This window comes from Cervus canadensis, chromosome 10 (assembly GCF_019320065.1).
Source record: "Cervus canadensis isolate Bull #8, Minnesota chromosome 10, ASM1932006v1, whole genome shotgun sequence".
Lineage (NCBI taxonomy): Eukaryota > Metazoa > Chordata > Mammalia > Artiodactyla > Cervidae > Cervus > Cervus canadensis.
Genome location: NC_057395.1, coordinates 49,514,597 through 49,536,774, shown reverse-complemented (window position 1 = coordinate 49,536,774; position 22,178 = coordinate 49,514,597). Strand labels below are relative to the sequence as shown.

Below are 22,178 nucleotides of genomic sequence, written 5' to 3'. Positions count from 1 at the left end.
CATGTGGGCAGTTGAGCCTGGGAGTCCTCAACCAGTTATACCTCTTGGCAGTCAGTCAGATGAGGCCTGTTTTGGATTTATTCTGTATGATACATACATCTCAGGTGGCTTCTGCTAAGTAATTATCAACCTAAATCTTATATAATCATACATGAGTTGAAGGAGATTAAACTACTCCACAATTTTAGAGTCTGTCTGTATGGAGACCAAGCCAACTTATGTTAATTCAAAAGCATTTGGCCTATACTTGTTAGGGAACTGCCGAGGACTGCATGTAATTATTTTAGCAGAGAATTACCACATGCTTGTGGTTTCTAAATGCTAGGTATAAGAATACCTTCTGAAAACCAGAATAAGCTGCAGTTCTGAGGGAACACAGGTTTAATAGGTTCAACACTGAATATATCCAGACTTTCACTTTACCTGCCGGATTTCCCAGTTTACATTCCACTGTTTCATATTTGTAAATCTCCATGTTGTAATTGGGATCCCAGTGGTTGCATCGATTCTAATCAACCTATTATATGAAATTCCCAGAATGTCATCTTTTTTGCTTCCTTTAAATCTGAAAAAATTTAATTAAAAGATGTAACTGCTTCCTGTGACATGATGTTTATTCACACACAACTTCTTAAAAATAATACCAACATTTCTAAATCATTTCTGAAGAGTAGATAATGAGGGATTAACTTTCTGCAAAGGGCATTATTATTGTGATAGAGAGAATATGAAGGCTGGAGAGAATTAGGATGTCCCGCTGACATTATTTAAACAAAATTGCCATCAGAGGAAAGCAAAATAAGAGGTAGTCAAGTCAGTTAGTTCAAATTAGTACCAACTGTGTATGCCAGGCACCCTTCTAGGCACTGCTTAGGCACAGCGACCTAAGCAGACAGACAGAATATTCCTAACCTCATTGAGCTTATATTCTAGTTGGGGGAGAAGGTCATGAATAAGTGAAATACATATGTCAGATAAGATCATGAAGGAGAATAAAGCACAGAATTGAGACAGGGAATAATGGCAAGGAGGTTGTTACAATTTTAAATAGCGTGTCAGGGAGATCTTAGAGAGAAGGAAGATTTGATTGAAAGAACTGGTGTCTGTGAGGGCGTGAGTTATGTGGATACCTGGAGAAAAAGTATCTTAGGCGGAGGGCACAGTGCAAAGGCCTGAGCTCTCCTTCCCCCACCAGCCCCCTCAGGCTCAAATTCCTGCCAGGAGGCCAGCGTGGCTCCCTGCCAGGAGGCCAGGGCAGCATGAATGAGGGGAGAGGAAGTGAAATTCCAGAGTTAAGGTCCTGCAGGGTCGCTGTAAGGATCTGGCCTTTACCCTGAGTGTGACAGAATGCCTTTAGATGGGGTGAGAAGAGGCCTGACAGGATTTGACTTAAAAGGATCACACAGGCTGCTAAATTGAAAACTTAGGGGACAAACAGGAGAAGCAGAGAGATCAGGTAGGCACTCTGAACAGAGGTATGGAAGATTGTTATGAGCATCCAAAAGCGATGGCCATTTGTGAACAGACAGTATTCTAAAATTAAAAAAAGAGAGAGAGAATTTTATATTCTAGACCAAATGAGAACAAACTGGATTCCAAGGAAGCCACTTAGAATTGAACAGAAAGTAAGAGGCAGGTGAGCATTATAATCACCTGACAAGGTAGTAGGTGAGGCCGAATTCAGGTAGAGACTGCCATGCCTGGATGAACCGCAGCTTGGCTTCGACCAGGGGCATCTGGGCCACGTTCTGGTGGGCTTCCAGAATGCAGGCTGCCAGCTAAGCAGAAGCGGGAGACATCAAATTCCCTTTAGCAGACACTGACTCTCTACAGCAAGCATCCTGTTGGCTTCAGGTCTCCAGTGAGAAGAACGAACACAAGACACAACTGCAGCTTCACAAAGCCAATTCCTTTCCATTCACTCACTCATTCGTTCATTCTCTCTCTTTTTCTATAATACATACAAATCACTGGGGAGAAGCAGGATGATCAGGTAATATGTAGGCTTGCTTTTTTTCTGGGGTCTGTGGAGTCTCCATGGACAATGGTTCTACTCTAGTCAGTTTACTGTGTAACTTTCAACCCATTCTTATTTAATTTGTGGGGACTAAATCATTCTTTTAAAATTTTTATTCCGGGAATATTGCCATGTGCAGTTAGCAGTGCAGTCATTGCAATCAAAATTAACAATAATTTGGGACTTCCCTGTTGGCCCAGTGATTAAGAATCTACCCTGCAATGCAGGGAACATGGGTTCAACATCTGGTCAAGGAACTTAGATCTCACATGCCGCAGAGCAACTAAACCTGTGTGCCACAGTGACTGAGCCTGCATGCTCTAGAGCCTGTGTGTTGCAATTAGAGAGAAGCCCACACGCCGCAATGAAGACCCCTCATGCTGCAATTAAGACCCAATGCAGCCAAATAAGTATTTAAAAAATTAACAATAATTTCTTAATATCATCTGACACCCAGTTCATAGTTAAATTTTCCCATTAGCTGATTTTTCATGATGATGGTCTCAATCAATTTAATTCCCTATTCTATTTCAGAAAATACAGAATGTACTGCAAATAATCACCCCAGCCAGATTAGCAATACCTGTTTAGACTTGTGCTTTTTTGCACACCGAGGTGACACAAAACATTCCGGGTTCAAGTCCATGTTTTCGAGACCAGAAGCCACCTGAGATGCTGAGTTCCGGTTTTTCATCTTCAGAAAAGAAAGGATGTTGAGGACCTCTGGCTGGTAGGAGCTGTCTGCCATGGTTTTGCCCTTTGACGCCAAGATGCAGGCAGCCATCCATTGGGCATACTGACTCTCCTGCAAGAAATACCAGAGGGCTGAGATGCAAGTTCAAGTATAAAGCTGCCATGTTGGGAACACAGCAGGATTTGGACTATCATTCTAGATGATGTGTGGTGGCATGCATTTGAACTGTTGTTAATCACCTAATTTAACATCATATGAGAGCTTTTGAGTCCTGTGTTGAGTTTCCAGATACCAAGGGGCTAAGGGACAGGAATGCTGACTTTGAGAAATTCTGTGTGGAGAACTTCGCATTTAAAGATGAACCAAGGACACAAAGGAACTTCTCGGAGAACAGACAGGTGAAAACTCAAACTACTGGGGAGTGTCCTTGATGTATATTCCCATTGTCATATCAAGTCTTATCTCTATGACAGAAGACAGTAAGGAAAAATCATGAACTGACTTCTCATATTATTTCTCCCCTGGCCTGTCCTTAGCAAAGCTTCTAATCCTATGATAGGAATCAGGTCCATCGGTGGATGTGAACCAGTTAGTTGTGGCTTTTACTGTTCTTACGTCTGTGCTCATTTGCTACCTCAGGGAGCAAAGGGGGAGTGGTCCCAGAAGCCAAGGGGATGTGGGTAAAGAGGGAAATTAATTCTTCAGGGCAACAGTAGGTGTGGTTCACTGAATCACTGGCCTCAAGTCATCATCTTTCTTGTATCCACATCTCTAGCTGTGTAATTTTACAGTCCCTCCCATCAGAGCCAGAGTGTAATTTCCCATCTTTTGACTTTCGGCCTGGCCATGGATGTGCTTTAATCAACGGAGTGTGGGTGGAAATGACAGCGTACCTACCAACTGACTTCAAGCTTAAGCGTTAGGAGGTCTCACACATTCCCAGTTTCCTTTCGGCACTTCTGCCATCACTATGAGAAGAGCCGCCCCAGGCAGCCCGGGGCCCAAAGTAAAGCCCATGAGCTCAGCCAGTGGAAAAGAGCCAGCTGGGCCAGGTGGATGGCTTGGAGCAGATCTGTCCAGCTGCCCACAGCCTGAATCATCCAATCTCTAGTCATCTGGCAGAATGCTTATTGGTATGTGTCCTTAAGATTTTTGTGATTGTTACAAAGCAGGAGCTGACTGATGAGTGCTCTGATTTGAGAAAAAAACTGAGATGGTTTGTCTTGAGGCTTAATAAAAGTGAAGTGATTTTACTTACGTGGTCACATCTCAGATACACTTCATTCATACCATCAGCAACTGGGATTAGTAACTTGATTCCAAATTTTCTCCCTGCTACATTTACATCTGGCACAACTTCACAACCTGAATGATAGAAGGCAGGGAAAGAACTGAGCTCTGAGAAATCTCTTAGACAAATATCACATGTGCATCTAAAAACAAAGAATTTGAACATAAACTCCTCAGATTTGACTCTCTTCTGAAAAACTGAAGAGCAGGCTGATAACATTAATTAAAGCAGGGGTCCCCATCCTCTGGTATCTAATACCTGATGAGCTAAGGTGGAGATGATGTAACAATAATAGGAATAAAGTGCACAATAAATGTAGTGTGCTCGAATCATCCCAAAACCATCCCCCCCACCCCGAATCTGTGGAAAAACTGTCTTCCATCAAACTCGTCCCTGGTGCCAAAAAGGCTAGGGACGGCTGAATTAAATGATTACTAGGTAAGTTATGAACTTAGCATGGATAAATAAAAATATTTTATTTTATGGATTTCTTAAATACATCATCGATTGACTTCCTTTTCAGGCTAATTTGGCTAACTCATATGATCAGTTATTGAACATAAAGTTTGAAAGAATTAAAGGAGAGGGAATTCTCTGATTGTCACAATGATAAGGGAATTGAGTGCACTAGTTAAATTTTTAGTTAATGAGTTACCAGTACACTCACAGCCACTTTCAGAAATAAAGCCCAAACGTGACATTGAATTAAACATAATTGTTTTGGAATTCAGAAAGCTTTACAGGATCCAACAATGTCTCATGTATTATATTTATGACAACAATTACCATCACATCAGAGACTTGGACACACTGGGAAAGAAGGGACGGCATAATAAATGATTGTTTTTTCACTGATTTGCATTCCAGGTTCATACTTGACAGGGAGGAGGAGCTTCAGGCAGGTGGCCATTGACAGCCCATGACAGACAGAGGTTTCTCTGGAGTGAGCATGCTTCACTGGGTGAACATGCTTTCACCCTTTTGATGGGCCATGTCAAGCCATACTGAGATACTGGACCCTCTTACCTCTAAGGTTTAATTTTTCAACTGGTTCTCCTTGTTCAAGTTCCTTATTCTTAAAGTAGGCTATAGATGTGTCTTTAAAGACAAACCAATATTGTTTGAAAGCTTTTAATATTAGCTTTTTGGGCCTGCAAATTAAAGTACAGTAAACATTTGAAAAACCATCCAGAAATGTAGGACACATTGCAAATTCAAGCTAATCAAGATGCTCTAGAGATCCTTTCAGACAACATTCTCTTTATTTTTTAATAATTTTTAAATTGCTAACTCATTTCTAAAAATGGAAAATGGGGGTTTTGATATGAGATGTAGAAGTTAACACAAAAATCTCAGGAGCTAGACCACTCAGTGCTACACTTTAGCTCTGCTGTATACATGTGTGACCCTAGGAAAGACTGTGTCTCTTTGGGCCATGAGTACTACTTCTGTGCGATGGGAGAGTATCAGCCTTGAATTCACAGGGCTTTTGTGAGGGTAGAAAGCGGTAATTTCTGTAAAGTGCCTGGCAAACTGAAGTGCTCAACAAATTATTATTATTACTACTGTGATGATGTGAGAAACATCCATGAATATGGCGACATCTAAAATTTCAAGTTATTTCTTGATTCTGAAAAAGCTGTCCATATGGACAACACAAGCTTCAAGTTACAGACATAAAAATCTGACATAAAAGTAAGCAACCTTTTCTGTATTTTCCTCTTGACCCTAAGAGAAACCAATTAGAAAATTCCCAGTGAGCCACGGAAATCACCAAAATCTATAGCTAATCCATGTAGACCCCACTGTTATTAAAAAATATTTTCAGGGAAGATTTCTAACCATGGTATCTGTTGAGGCCAGAAAACTGTACTCTGGGCTAGATAAGGTTGGCAGTGCCAAAGGAAGACCTCAGCTGATTCATTCAAACTAGGAAACAAGAAAGCAAGCTGAGGAGCAGGGAAGAGGGTATAGCTAGACAGAGGAAAGGTAGTAAGTTTTATATGTTGTTCAGTGGGACAATTCCAGCTTTGGGGGTGGATCAGGGTATCTTGTGTCAGAGAGGTGGGTTTCTGCATTCAAGAATGGGAGGAAGACAGGAAGCTTGGGGTTAGCTGCACTCACATATGCTTCTAGGCAAGTCTTTTAACATGTTGGTACTAATATTTTGTCAGCTGAAAATGTGCTATCCTTAACACAAGGATAAAGGAAATGTTAATTTAAAAAACCAGCGTATTACAGGAGATTGTTACATAACAATTATATAATAAAATGGAAAAACATTATATGTAGTTAATATTTCCAGGATTTAAAAAACCACTACTTAAAAAATAGTTTTATCATGTTGAGAGTTGTAAGGTAATTTTAAGGGACATATGTAAAAGGTACCTGTCTAAGAATCAGATTTTCCAAAGTTAACAATGTTTTCAAAATAAAATCTAAGGACACAGCCTACAAACAAAATATAGTGAAGTCTCGGTTTAGTCTCAGGTATCTAAATATTTCTAGTCAGAATTAAGAATGAAACTCTGTTTCTCCATTTTAATTGGACTTGAATAGTATCAAAAGATTTTAAACTCTTTATACTATCTTCTTCCAGGTTGGTTCATCCTCAACTGCTTTCACACATCCCCAAACTCTTATTCCATGTTCCAGAGACTGAGCAAAGTCAGGGAAAGAAGAGTGGAGAAGGTATCAGAATGGGGAATGATGTACGCAAGAATGAGACAGTCCCTTGTACACTGGAAAATATATGACACTGTTGAAAGAAACTGGAGAAGACACAGATAAATGGGAAGATACTCCAAGTTCACGGACTGGAAGAATTAACATAATTAAAATGTTCATATTACCTAAAGCAATTTGCAGATTCAATGCAATCCCTATCAAAATCCCAAGAATGTTTTTCACAGATATAGAGTAAAAATTTCTAAAGTCTATATGGAACCACAAAAAACTCTGAATAGCCAAAGTAATCCTGATGGGGGTGAGGGGACAAAGCTGGAGGTATCACACTCCCTGATTTTAAACTATATCACAAAGCCACAGTAGTCAAAACAGCATGGTATAGGCAGAAAAACCCATGCACATATGGACAATTAATTTGGATAAAGGAGCAAAAGCACATACAATGGGGAAAGGATAGTCTCTTCAATAAATGGTGCTGGAAAAACCGGACTATTACAGGCAAAAAAATGAAACGAGATCACTATCTTATTGTTGTTGTTTAGTTGCTAAGTCATGTCCGACTCTTTCGTGACCCCATGGACTGTAGCCTGTCAATCCATGGGATTTATCCATGGATTTTCCTCTGTCCATGGGATTTTCCAGGCCAGAATACTGGAGGGGGTTATCATTTCCTTATCCAGAGGATCTTGCCAACCCAGGGATTGAACCCACGTCTCTTGTATTGGCACGTGGATTCTTTACCACTGAGCCACTTGGGAAACTTATTATCTTATACCATACACAAAAAACAACTCAAAATGGATTAAAGACTTGAATGTAAAACTTGAAACCATAAAACTCCTAGAAGAAGAAAACGTAGGCATTACACCTATGTTTGCCAACATTGCTTAGACATTGGTCTTAGCAATATCTTTCTAGCTAAGTCTCCTCAAGCAAGGGAAATAAAAGCAAGTTTTAAAAATTGGATTATATAAATCTAGGAAGATTCTGGACAGCAAAGGAAACCATCAACAAAATGAACAGACAAGCTAGAGAATGGAAGAAGATATTTGCAAATGATACATTCAATAAAGCATATATATATATCCAAAATATATAAAGAGCTCATATAATTCAACAATAACAAAAAACAAACAACCCAATTAAAGACTGAGCAGAGGAGATGAACAGCCACTTTTCCAAAGACATACAGGTGACCAATAGGTACATGGAAAGATGTTCAATATCACTAATTATTAGGGAAATGTAAATCAAAGCCACAAGGTTAAAATCACTTCATGCTTGTTAGACTGGCTAGTATAAAAAATACTAGAAATAACAAGTGTTGGTGAGATTATGGAGAAAAGAGAACTCTCACACACTGTTGGTGGTAATGTAAGTTGATATAGCCACCATGGAAAACAATATGGAGATTCCTCAAAAAATTAAGAATAGAACTACTATATAACTCAGCAATTTCATTTCTGTATTTATCCAAAGAATATGAAAACACTAATTTAAAAAGACATACGCACACCTATGTTCAATGTGGCATTATTTACTATAGCCAAGATATGGAAACAACCAGACTGTCCATCAATAAATGAATAAAGAAGATATGATATGAACATGTATATGAATATATATGTATATTTTCAATATATATATTCACAATGAAATATTAGCCACAAAATAGAGTGAAATTTTGTCATTTGTCATGGACTTTGAGGGTACTATATTAAGCGCAATAAGTCATACAGAGGAAGATAAATACAGCATGATTTAATTCATGTGTGGAATACAAAAAACTAATTAAAAACAGACAAAATAAATGAATAAACCAAAACAAACACATAGATATAGAAATGAGAGTAGTAGTTACTAGAAAGGGAGGGTTGGGGGAAGGGGGGCACAATGGGTTAAAGGAATAAACTATATGGTGGTGGTGGGTTGTGGTTTAGTTGTTTAAATTGTGTCTGACCCTTGTGACCCCATAGACTGTGGCCCACCAGGCTCCTCTGTAATGGGATTCTCCAGGAAGTATACTGCAGTGGGTTGTCATTTCCTTCTCCAAGGGATCTTCTGGACCCAGGGACTGAACCTGCGTCTCCTGCAATGCAGGCAGATTCTTTACCACTGAGCCACCGGGGAAGCCCACGGTGATAGATGGAAACTAACTTTTGGTGGTGAGCACACTGTAGGGTACACAGAAGTAGAAATATAATGATGTATATATGAAAATCACATAATGTTATAAATCAGTGTTACCTCAATAAAAATAAATGAAAAAGTAATCCATAAATTTTACCTGAAGAATGACAGAGAGAAATAAAAGAAAAAAGAATGAGATAGTCTCAAATCCTCATGGAGCTTCCCTTTTAAAGAGGGAAATGTGTAACTAAATAAATATAAAAAAATGTGGTAAGTCACACAACAAGGATATAGGAGTTGTAACAGAGGACACAATGTTTAAACTCAGAATGAAGGATCAATAAGCATTTGATGGGAGGAACAGAAAAGAAATTTCAAAAAGAAAAGTGCAGGCAACTGCATGTCCAGAATGCAGAGGTGAGTCAGAGTTGGGCACCTTGCTGGTAGAAGTTGAGTCAACACTTCCTGGACATCTTCCTTATGCTGGGTGCTGGGTTGAGCCATGGAAATGGGCAGAGGGGCAGTCTCTGAAACTACGTCATTTCCATGTCAGGGCTGATGAAGACAAGAACAGCAAGCAGGCTGGGGCCACTGTGGGCCTCTAGATGTATGGCTAAGAAGTTGGACTTTATTTTCTAGAAAAATGGTTCTCAAACTCTGGTGTTCATAAGACATGGAAGGGAACTTATTGGAGATATATAAGCCTGGATCCATTCCCAGAGAGTCCTATTCAGCAGGTTCAGTTTAGGGCACAGGTGTCTGCAATTTAGGTAAGCTTTTCTAACATGGTTTCCTAGTTTGCCCCATAATCTCCAAAATAAATCTGGGCATAATCTATCTTTAAAATATTTTGAGTACCTACTTCCTAACGTATTCATAGTTATTGAAAATTATATATGAAAAGTTCATTTTGTTTCAAGAAGGGAGGTTGTACAAACCCCAGTGGAGGAACCACACTGTTGGCTGTGTTTACTAATTACAATATTCATATTTTGATGCCGTCTATCTGTTTGTGAAGGTTTTTGTTGAAGCAAGGCTACTAATTTTCATATTCCTTGATGTCAATCACTCACTTATGCAAATTAATCAGGATATGTTGTAATTTAGTATTTTTAATAAGTGTGTTTCAAATACACTATCACTCAACTTGGATGTTGTTTAACACAGAAAAGTTCTGTTTCCAAGTTTTAAGGTGAGCAGATAATACTGTTTTAATAGGCAGGATCATTACTGGCAACACAGTGGCAATGGAAACATTTCCAAATAACTCTCAAAATGTTCTCTTCATAGCATTAACATCTTTCAAAATCTGGTTCCATACTCACTCATTTTACAATCACCTTTAAAAAATTACAGATTAAGTGTATTTATTATTTTTAAAGTATCTGGAGACTCACCATCAATGGCCAGTTATCATCACAGAAAAGTCACAGATTTGGAACACTTTTTTTTTTAAGTATAACACTTATAGGTAATTTTGCATGTGATAACCAGTGAGCCTTAAAGCAGGACCAAAGATATTCATGGTCACCCTCCATCTTTTTAAAAGTACTGTAAAGAGTCTCATTTATAAATTGAATCAAACTCTCAGTTTTCTATAGCACATTGTGTATGTCTGATTGGAACTTCACTTGAAGTTGACTGTGACTAACTCCATGAATGAATTTTATGTATAACCTCTCAGCTATAACCTTGCTGTGGAGCCATTTATTCCAAAGCAGTTTCTCCAACAGTGGTTATACCTCACAGTTTGGGAATAAATTATTGTTTTTATTAAACATATAATTGACTATTAGGATTGTGTCTTGCCTGATTTATATTTAAGGGTTTGTAGCAAGTAAAATTTTGAAGAGATTGGGCATAAAGTTCTAGATTGACTTATCTTCTCTTGTGTGCTGTATGGTAAGTCGCTTCAGTCATGTCTGACTCTGCGACCCCATGGACCTGGGTCAGGAAAATCCCCTGGAGGAGGGCATGGCCACCCATTCCAGTATTCTTGCCTGGAGAATCCCATGGACAGAGAAGCCATAGGGTTGCAAAGAATTGGACATGACTGAAGTGACTGAGCACACACTCATGGATGATAGCCTGCCAGACTCCTCTGTCCATGGGATTCTCCAGGCAAGAATACTGGAATGGGTGACCATGTCCTCCTCCAGGGGATATTCCCGACCAAGGATCAAACCTGCATCTTTCATGTCTCCTGCATTGGCAGGCTGGTTCTTTACCACTAGTGCCACCTGGAAAGCCTTTATCTTTCCTTAGTCCTTTCAAAATATCTTCCAGCCAACAAGATATCTGCTGCCCCTATTTTCCTTTTGTAGGAAATCTATCTTTTTTCTCTGACTTTAAAAACTTTCTCTTACCAATGTTTGGCCATATCAAGATGTATATTTATATTGATTTATTTTGTTGGGATTTGAGATTTCTGAATTTAAGGATTTTGTCAACAATTACGAAAAACTCTCAAGCATTCTCTTTTTTTATAAGTGATTTTTGCCTTATTTATAGGCTTTTTAGTTTGTTTGTAGCAGCTTTATTCATAATTGCCAAAACTTGGAAGCAACCAAGGTGGCCTTCAAGATATGAATGGATAAATTATGGTACATCCAGACAATGGAATATTCAGCATGAAGCCTAAAACTGCTAAAAAAAAATCTATTAACTAAAACAAAACCAAATTGCATTCTATCAATACACAGCTAGTAACAGTCATTTTCAGGTAAACCTCAAGTACAGAACACAGACATTCCCATCTGTACTTAAGGCACCAGGCCACACTGAGGATGGTGAGGACAGAGCATAGCAATCATTGTGATGTGAGTCACTTTAACTGTGGGCTCTCCACCATTTATCCTTTTCCCCCTGATCACTAGTAAGGAGATTGAAACAGTAATCAAAAACTTCTCAACAAGCAAAAAAAAAGATGGCTCCAGTGGTGAATTCTAACATTTTAAAAAGTTGAGGCAAAACCAGTATATAACATTTCGTTACAGATGTTCAGGGCTTCCCAGATGGCACAGTGGTAAAGAATCCTCCTGCCAATGCAGGAGACGCAGGTTTGATCCCTGGGTCAGGAAGTTTCCCCTGGAGAAGGAAATGGCAAGTCCTCCACCAGTATTCTTGCCTCGAAAATTCCATGGACAGCAAAGCCTGTCAGACTGCAGCCCATGGGGTCCCAATAAATGAAGCTCAACTGAACAACAGCGATTGAGCACACACACACACACACACACAAACATGCACACACCACTACAGATATACAACACAGTAATTCGATATTCGATACTACTAAAATCTAGTTACTGTGATTACCTTAAAACTACCCCTATCACCCATTTCCCCACTTCCCACTCCTTCCCCTCTGGTAATCACTTATTCTGTTTTAAGACCTGGCCCATTTAAAAGCAATGATGATGATGTATCCAAACCAGGTTTCTTCCTCCTCCCCATTGCGATTAATCTTTTCATAATCTTCTCATTCCTCTTAACACATTCAGGGCATAACATGCTATCGTCCAGGTCTGGGGGTGGGAAAGTGCAGGCACGTAACATGAAGAGAGAGGTCATCCTCCTGGGGGTGTTGGGAACCCAGGTCTGACCTGCTTGGAACCACAGGTGAACCCAACCTTCTGTGTCTGCCAACAGTGGTCTGCCGCGGACCACAAAACACCGGATGCCTGAGGCTTGGGGCAGAAAGGACTGAGAGGTAAGACGGGCACACGAATTCACAGCCTTCGGCTGAACAGCCCTTGCAGCAGTTCTTGACCATGCTGCCAGCCTGGCTACCCGAGCTGAAGTTACCACCTCAACCATGGCAGTCTTTTCCTCACTCTCACTCATCTTTCTTTTCTGTGTACTTCCTCTCTTGGTCACCATGTTGTATTTCCTTGAACATGAGTGCACTTGGGCCTCCCGTGATGATTTGGGAATATACTCATCTTTTTCAGGATAAGCGTGTTCTTGGAGTCTCTGATAAACTTCTATTTTCTGGCCATCGGTACTCAACGTAAGTTGTTGGCACCAGTACCACAGTGTCCCGACTCACGTCGTTAATTGGAGGCAATGTGGTCGGCAAGGGACAAACTGATCCTCTAAAGCTAGAGCTCGCACAAGCTTCCTCAAGCTCATTTGAGGAGGAGGAACTTGATCATTTGTATTCAATACCTCCTCTTTGACTTCTGAAGTTGAGGAAACACCTGGTTCTACTTGATGGAACTGGATACAATGTAAGAATCATTACTGGATGATTACCTCATTAACTGGATACAATATAAGAATCACATTTTCTTCATCTAATGGCCCTTCAAAGAAAGTCTTCCTGTAATTTGCCTATGCCATTTCAAGGAATGCTCAGAGAAAGGCAGAGCCGCAAAGTTCAATCTCTGCAGTTTAATCCTCTTAACCTGAGAGTTTCTCATTTGTTGACTTTTTATTTATTTATTTGGCTGTTCATGGGCTTCAGTAGTTATGACTCACAGGCTTAGTTACTCTGTAGCATGTGGAATCTTCCCAGATCAGGGATCGAACCTGTGTCTCCTACAATGGCAGGCAGATTCTTATCCACTGTACCACCAGGCAAGTCCAGGAGTATTCTCTTTTGAAAGCTTGCTTCTCCACCCTTTTTTCCTTCTTAAACTTCTAGTTGAACCCTCTTATTCTACCTATATCACATCTTCCACTTTTATCTTTCTAAGTCCTCTCCTTAACTTTTTTTAAATTTTTGGCCATGCTGTGCGCTTGTGAGATCTTAGTTCCCTGACTAGGGAATGGACCTGGGCCCTTGGCAGTGAAATCTGAGTCCTAAACACTGGACTGACAGGGGATTTCATTAGCTGTGTTTTGAACTTGATGTTTAACACATGTATTCAATTTTCAATTTCTATATTTTTCTTTTCTAGAGTTTCTAGAATTTTATTTAATTAAACCTTTCAGTATACTTAATGATTCTTAACATACTCATTTTATGGTTTCTTCAGATTGTTCTACTATCTAATCCTCTTATTTATTGGGCCTACTGACCTTTCTTTATGGCAGTTCATGAACTCACATGGTTAGCAATTTGTATTGGGAAGGTTTTTATTTGTTTGTTTATTTGAGGGGGTTTACTTTCTCTGTAGCTCTCTAGGTATTTTTGCAATTACATTTGCCAGGGTTTCATAGCTTTTGTGGTTTTGGACCAGTATGTTTTATTTTTCAGAATTCTTTTATCATATAAGACATTTAAATTTAGATCTACATCTGTGTGTGGCACAGACCATGGCTCTTATTTTTCAAAGGACATCGCATTTCCCCACACAGAACTCCATGCAAAGATGAACTTACTCTTCCTTCCACTGATGGGCAGTTTTTCTATTCCTGGTTAAGCAGAGAAGGCAGCTCTTACGAGTTTCTGCCTTTAGGCAGTGGCTTCAGTCCTGGCTCACTTTCTCACAGGAGGCAACCCCAGCCCTTCATTTGTATTAGGGAAAGGGAGGGAAAACCACCATTCAGGTATGGTGGTGGTTTAGTTGCTAAGTCATGTCTGACTCTTGCAACCCCATGGACTGTAGCCTGCCAGGCTCCTCTGTCAATGGGATTTTCCAGGCAAGAATTCTGGAGTGGATTGCCATTTCCTTCTCCAGCATCTGTATTAGGTTGGTGCAAATGTAATTGCTGTTTTGGATTGTGAATTTTAAATCATCTTAACTAGGCTCAAACACATCTTTAGTAATCAAACTGGGAACCATTACAATCAACACATTTTTGCTAGCGAGAAATAAGTTTGTTTTTTCCTGTAGCATAAAAAGTCTGTGCTTTGAAATTTGATGAACTCTTGGAAAGCATTTTCTGCCTCCTGCTGGTTGTGGAAGCATTTTCCCTGCAAAAAGTTGTTGAGATGCTTGAAGAAGTGGTAGTCCAAGCTTGGCAAGAGGTCAGGTGAATATGACGGATGAGGCAAAACTTTGTATGTAGCCCAATTTGTTCAACTTTTGAAGCATTGGTTGTGTGACATGCAATGTGGTTAGGTGTGAAGGACTGGGCCCTTTCTGTTGACCAATGCCAGCTGCAGGTGTTGCAGTTTTTGGTGCATCTCATTGATTTGCTGAGCACACTTCTCAGATGTAATGATTTTGCTGGGATTCAGAAAGCTGTAGTGGATCAGGCTGGCAGCAGATCACCAAAGAGTGATCATGACATTTTTTTGGTCCAAGTTTGGCTTTGGGAAGTGCTTTGGGGCATCTTCTTGGTTCAACTACTGAGCTGGTTGTTACTGGTCATCATATAAAATCCACTTTTTTCTCGCATGTCACAATCCAATTGAGAAATGGTTGGTTGCTGTTGTATAGTATAAGAGAAGACGACATTTCAAAATGATAATTTTTAAAATTTTTGGTCAGTTCATGAGGCACCTACCTATCAAGCCTTTTCACCTTTCCAATTTGTTTCAAATGCTAAACGATTGTAGAATGGTCGATGCTGAATTCTTTGGCAAATTCTCCTGCAGTTGTAAGAGGATCAGCTTTGATGATTGCTCTCAGTTGGTTGCTGTCAACTTTGGATGGCCAGCCACTACGCTCCTCATCTTCAAGTCTCTCATCTCCTTTGCAACACTTCTTGAACTGCCACTGTACATTCATTAGCAGTTCCTGGGCCAAACGCATTATTGCAGGTTTTATGCACCATCTCTGCTGTTTTATGACCCATTCTGAACTTGAATAAGAAAATTGCTTGAATTTGCTTTTTGTCTAATATCATTTCCATAGTCTAGAATGAATGTAAAATACACAGCAAGTAATGTCACTAGCAGAAAAAACAAAGCAAGAAATAGGCATTAAAATGATATATAACATAACCACATTTATTTAAGCATGTATTCCAATATCAAATGGCAAAGTTCAACAATACAAAACCACATTTACTTTTGCACCAACCTAATAGAACTGGTTCCCTCTTCATTCCCTACAATCTGAGGAAGTCTCACTTGTGACTTCCCAGTCTCACTTCAAGATCAATTTTGTATAGGCAAGCAAGATTGAGATTTGCATCAGATCAGATACCACATTGCTAGGAAGAGAAGTTCATTATTTACATGTGGGTTCAATAGATGTGGTTTAGGAAAGAAAAAGGAGCTTCACTGTCAAAGAAAAAAATTTAAAACCAAAGGGCTAGTTCAATGCTCTTCCGTTGAGGACAGGAGGCCCAGAGAAAAGAATGGCCTATAAGGGTCACACACCCACCAGCAGCAGAGGTATACCCTCCAACCTCCTTCCTCCTTTCCCTTCTCCTTTTCTGTGTCATCAGCTCCACTCTCCCTGCTCCCTTCCTCCTCCATTTTTTTCTTCCAGAAACAATATTATATATTACATTCAATGCATTGAGAACTTTGGTAGACAAAGTGTCCACTGGCCAAATATGACGACAACATTGTGTGTTTTAGCATAAAAGTCACTTTAAAGTGATATGGATGTGGGGCTTACTTCCAGAATATCATCTCCTTTTTAGGGTTTATCATTTATAGGAAGAATATTGTCATCATTTGGTCTGTGAAGAGCTCAGTTTGCTCTCTACAGAAGCTATGGCAACCAAATTTCTCTCAAGAACAATTAATAATTTATAAAGATAGATTTGTGAATTCAAATTGTTATTTTTTTTCTGTAATTTTGACTGTAATGATATGCATGGTTACAACTATTTACACCACAGAAGATAAATGAATGACCCAATTGTTAAGATCATCTGCTAAGATGGACTATCTGCTAAGATCACATTAAAAAACCCTGTAGAAACCCAGTGACAAATACTATTACCTTTGGACTCTTATTTTTCATTTATATCTGATTCATTGCTCATTCTTTCCAAGTTTTTCTTTGAATTGTGGTAACAAAAGCAACCAGTGTTTCTTTTCAAGCCAACTAAGTGAAGTGTCAGTTTGTTAAGAAAAGTCAACAAACCATAAAGTAACTGATAGAACTTCAAACGAACCTTACTCCTTTCATCCTAACCCACCTTGGCACCATCACAAATGTGGCAGTCCTTCATGAAGAAAGTAAAAAACTTCTATTCCTTTTAACAGTTTCAGAGTCATCTGAGGTGACTGGGGGGTTTATCAGAAATACTTTAACAGGTGAAGGTAGATAAACTAAGGTGTGTATATGCGTGTGTTAGTCACTCAGTCATGTCTGACTCTGCGACCTCATGGATTGTAGCCCATCAGACTCCTCTGTCCATGGAATTTTCCAGGCAAGAATATTGGAGTAGGTAGCTACTCCCTTCTCCAGGGGATTTTCCTGACCCAGGGATTGAACCCACGTCTCTTGCATTGCAGGCAGATTCTTTACTCTCTGAGCCACCAGGGAAGCCAACTCTCTATTAGTCTGGGATCAAAGCTCTAGAGACCACTTGCTTTTAAACCATAAAAGAGCCTTCAAATGGCATGAGAGCCCTGAGCAGGTGGACAGTAAAAGTCTGGCATATGTGTTCACGATCACCAATACCAACCATATCTATACCAGCATTTAATGAGCCAGGAACCATGTTTAATGCTTCATACACATCATTTAAATTAATATTTCCAACATGCCCAAGAGGAGATATATCCCCACCTCATAGATCAGGAAACTGAGGCTCAGAGACATGACAACAATGCCTGAGATCATCCAGCTGTTGTGTGCTAAGGAGGTAGGACTCCACCCATTATCTGTCTGATGCCAAAGCTTGTGCTCTTACCTTTGAACCATGAACCTGCCTAATGGATGTTCAATTTAAACTCCTATACTCTTTAGCTGCAAGATTTTGCTATGAGTAACTTCTTTCCTCTTCAAGGGTAACTTACCTAAATAATCTGAGATTATCTGCAAGCTTAGGGATATCAGTAATGTCCTCCTGAGGAAAAGCAGATAACATTTGACAAGCAGTAATTAGACAGGTGGTGCTGGTACTCTATCTCACTCTGGCACGTGGAACTATTTACATAAGAATTAATTAAAATGAAATAAAATGAAAAACTCACTTCCTCATTCATACGAGCTGCATTTCCAGTAGTGACCTCAGGGGTAGGGTGGGAGAGGACTGGGACTGAGATTAGGCACCTGTGAGGATCCTGGGGGTAAGTGGTGAAGTTCTATTTCTTGATTTGGGTGGTAACTTGGCTGATAATTTAATACTGATTTGTTAAGCTGTACATTTTTGTATTTTTTCACTTTCTGTGTCATATATTACTCAAACGAAAAAAGATGACAAAAAACTGACCATACAGTATCATTCAACTTAAAAATCTGAGTTAGAAACTACTACTTTTATGTACAAACAAAATATTTCATAATTTTTACATCAGAGTGTATAAGACTAGCTATATCTAGTTTACTGATATATAGAATCCTACTGATTCTCAGAAGGAATCTGGTTCAAAGTTCATTTTATGGTATAGGTTGGTGCCTATTTTCAAACTGAAAAGACTATTGTTTGGCATCACATAAAAATATTGAGGGCGTTGAGAGGGAATTTTCCATTTGTTCTAAGAAGGATGACTTTTCCATTGTAAGTATTTAGTGGAGGAAGTAAAAAAAGAGAAATCCAGTTTCATGGGGCCCAGGTTTCATAAATGTGGTTCAGGGCCTGGATCTCTACAGAATCTGAGAATTTCATTTGTATGAGGTAGTTGCTTTTGCATTATACCAATTTCCTATTTTAAGGAATTTAATCATAAGAGAACACACATTAAATACAATACAATGCCTCATTACATCTATTACTATTTATACCCAATTACAATGAATCTACCTCTCTGATTCAATGTGATTAAACTAATGATTGAAGAAGTTAAACAAAAGGCTGGCTCCCAATGAATGAATCAAACAAGGCAGGGCACTGCAATTATAAAGCTGACAGTTCAGCCACATTTGCTGGATAAGAAGCAGGAGTGTTATTACTTTATGTTTTACTGGAGAGTTTTTCTTCATTTCCTAAAGTCAAAAGGGTTCAGGAACTTTTTACAGTGTACAGTCTTGCCCAGAGAAATGCATGACTAGCTCAACAGATCACATGGTTTTGTATCTGAGAAGCATTCTCTCTACTTTCACAGCTACTTCATTCTTCTAGACTTCAGTTAAAGGGCCAATTTCATGTTCCACTCTAGTGAAATGGAGACCGGACTGGTCTTCCCCTCATACCAAGCTCGCTTATCTTTAAGAAGAAATATAATACAAAAGAATTGTCATTGGGAGTGATAAAAATACTTTACAGTCACTTACAGAGCTGATCCGAGAAAAGCTAGTCAGGTTTAAGTTTGTCCGAGGAAGAGAGTATTTTCTTTTCTTCAAAATCAGACAAAATATTCCCTTATTTATAATAAAAAAGCTCATTTATATTTCTCAATCAGAGCAAAGCCACAATTCTGACTTATCAGAAATATTCATACCAAAGTGTTGTCTGCTTTTCCGCCTTCCAGGGTCACTTCCAAATTAGAAAGTGCTGCTTCTACTTCGTCAACCTCAGACTCATTTGTAAAATCCTGTATTTCAGTGGACAACGACAGTTTGCTAATATGATACTACAACAGAAACAGAGTTTTTAGGACTATTAGAAACACAAATGAAGAAAGAAAATACTGAACATCTCCTGGAAGGAGATCTCCTGGGTATGCAGGGAAAATGACATTTTAATGTAAATTATTTTATGGTTAGTCATGTTCCAACTCAGTTGTTCTCCATCACTGGTTAACCTTAGAGTGTGGAAGCAATGAGGATAGCAAGACTGATGCCTTATAAGATTATACATGGGTTGGTTATGAGGAATATTTTATTTTATTTTTTTATGAGGAATATTTTAAACTTAAATTTACTACACTAAATTTCAACTCCTTTTCAAAGAAAAAATCAGTAGAAAGAAAATGAAACTTTAAGGAGAACAAATTTTCTTTGTTTCCTTCCAGAGGAAGGTACCAACGTTCTCATACCTGCAGTGCTGCAAAGATCAACATTTCTTCCTCTGTGCAGTCAATTTCTTCTAAGAGAATGGCCCACCTGGCTTGTTCATAGAGTTGGTTTATTCGGACAGCATCATACTAGAGAAAAGAACAGGTATGTGCATATGCGTGTGTGATGGGGCATATTTACATCCCATAATACAAAAGTTTTAGAATAACTGAGGTCAACTGAGGTTAACCAGATGCAATAAATTTTAGCTCAGGTAACTGAAAGAAACCCCTCTATTTTTCCACTACCCCAGTTCATTTTACTTATGAATTAAGAACTTTCTCAAAATATTTCCCAGAGCTTCTTTAAGAGGCCTAACTGACCCATCTTAGTTAGACTCCATTATTTTCCCTTTGTTATCATACTTCTGTTGGTGGGAAACACAGCTAATGGGAATGGTTTATGTGGTAAGTAAAATAAGGAGAAGGAATCCCCAGGCTGATCTGTAGACTCTGTGTAATTCTAAGCAGAATCTTAACCACCCACCCTCTGTATTTCAGTGGACAAGGACACAGGTTTTTAGTGGAACTTCATGCAAGCTGTTCAAGTTGGGCTGGAAAAGACAATGTTCAAATATCTCCAAGGACATTTTGAAAAACAGCAATGTTGGGAAGATACTTTTCCTCTCAGTTATTGAAACATATAATAAAGTGGCAGCAACTAAAATAGTGTGTTATTGCTATGGCAATGGACAAAATGTCAATAAAGCAATATCTAGCAACAGACCTAATGAAGGTATGTAATTTAATATAAAATAAAATGGCATTTTATAAGCAAAAGAAACTTTCTTTCAACACTATAATAGTGTTAAAAATGCCTAGCCATTTGGAAAACAAGATAGAAAATCACAGAGCCTTACACATCCAAAATATACAGATAGATTAAAGAATCCAAGCATGCGAAACCACACTTCACATCCACTAGGATCACTCTAACCTAAAAGACAGAAAATAACAAATGTTGCTAAGAATGTGGAGAAATTGGAACCCTTATGCATTGCTCATGGGAATGTAAAACGGTGCAGCCTCCATAAGAAACAGTTTGGCAGTTCATCAAAAAGTTGAACATAGAATATGATCCAGCAATTTCACTCATAAGTATATACTGAAAAAGAATGAAAACAGGGACTTGAATGGATATTTGTACTGCAATGTTCACAGTTGCATTATTCACAATAGCCAAAAAGTAGAAACAACCAAAATATCTATCAATTGATGAATGAATAACAAAAGGAAGTATATACATACAATGAGTATTATTCAGCCTTAAAAAGGACAAGAATTCTGATAAAAGCTATAACATATATGCATCTTGAAGACATCAGTGAAAACTCAGTGCAAACAGACAGACACAGAAAGACAACTATTGTATGACTCCACTTATATGATGAAGTGCTGAGAACAGACAAATTCATACAGACAGGAAGTAGAATAGAGTTTACTAGCTGCTGGAGGAAGGAGAAAATGGGGAGTTTTGTTTAATGTGTATAGAATTTCTGTATAGGATGATGAAACAGTTCTGGAAATAGTGGTGATAGTTGCACAACACTGTGACTATACTTCTTGCCACTGAACTTAGACCTAAAAATGATTAAAATGGCAAATGTTATATTTTGTATATTTTAGCACAATTTAAAAAAGTCAAAGGAAAAAACCCCCAGATGTGTACATGAATGGTTACAGCAGCATTAGTCATAATAACCAAAAAATAGAAATAATTCAGATGTCCATGATAAAACGTGGCACATACATATAATGGAATATTATTTGGCAATAAAAAGAAATAAAATACTGATACATGCTACAATACAGATGGACCCTGAAAATATGCTAAAGGAAAGAAACTGTCCCAAAGTACCATGTATTTTGTATATTGTATAATTCTTTTTACATGAAATGTCCAGAACAGGCCAATCCACAGAGGTAGAAAGTAGACTGATGGTTGTTGAGGACTGGGAGAATTGGAGGGAAATGGGAAGATACTTCTAATGCGTGATAAGGTTTTTTGATGGGGTGATGAAAATGCTCTGAAATTACACAGTGGTGATGGTTGCACAACTCTGAATATACTAAAAATCACTGACTTGTACATTTTAAATGAGTGAAATGTTGGTACGTGAAATGCACGGTATATGATTTTATATCTAAAGGCATATTATATTTAAAAATCTAAAGATAACAATCAAAGCTATTAGAAGGAAACACAATAGAAAACTTTGTTATCTTTCAGAGAGGAAGCCCTTTCTAAGCAAGAGAGGAAGCCTTTAGGTTATGACACATAAGGCTGACTTTACAATCATTTTTAAATCATTTAAATCATGTATAAATCATTTAAACATTTTTAACGGCAAAAAATACCCTAGAGAAGATTATATGTTAAGACAAGATATAGACTGAAAGAAAA

At 38.6% G+C, this 22,178-nt stretch overlaps 1 protein-coding gene and 1 pseudogene across 4 annotated transcripts in view; both read right to left on the bottom strand.

Moving 5' to 3' along the window:
- The window catches only part of FERMT1 (FERM domain containing kindlin 1), a 56,634-nt gene that overhangs the window by 5,697 nt on the left and 28,759 nt on the right, over positions 1–22,178 (bottom strand). For all 4 annotated transcript variants that reach the window (XM_043480314.1, XM_043480313.1, XM_043480316.1 and 1 more), the window contains 8 exons: positions 19,757–19,864; positions 19,220–19,351; positions 17,636–17,685; positions 5,029–5,153; positions 3,970–4,076; positions 2,601–2,822; positions 1,654–1,778; positions 424–565 (listed from right to left, as the gene is read on the bottom strand). In XM_043480314.1, coding sequence (XP_043336249.1) covers positions 424–565; positions 1,654–1,778; positions 2,601–2,822; positions 3,970–4,076; positions 5,029–5,153; positions 17,636–17,685; positions 19,220–19,351; positions 19,757–19,864 — 1,011 coding nt within the window. The remainder of the gene's footprint in view (positions 1–423; positions 566–1,653; positions 1,779–2,600; positions 2,823–3,969; positions 4,077–5,028; positions 5,154–17,635; positions 17,686–19,219; positions 19,352–19,756; positions 19,865–22,178) is intronic.
- Positions 11,003–13,161, bottom strand: LOC122448740 (annotated as a pseudogene).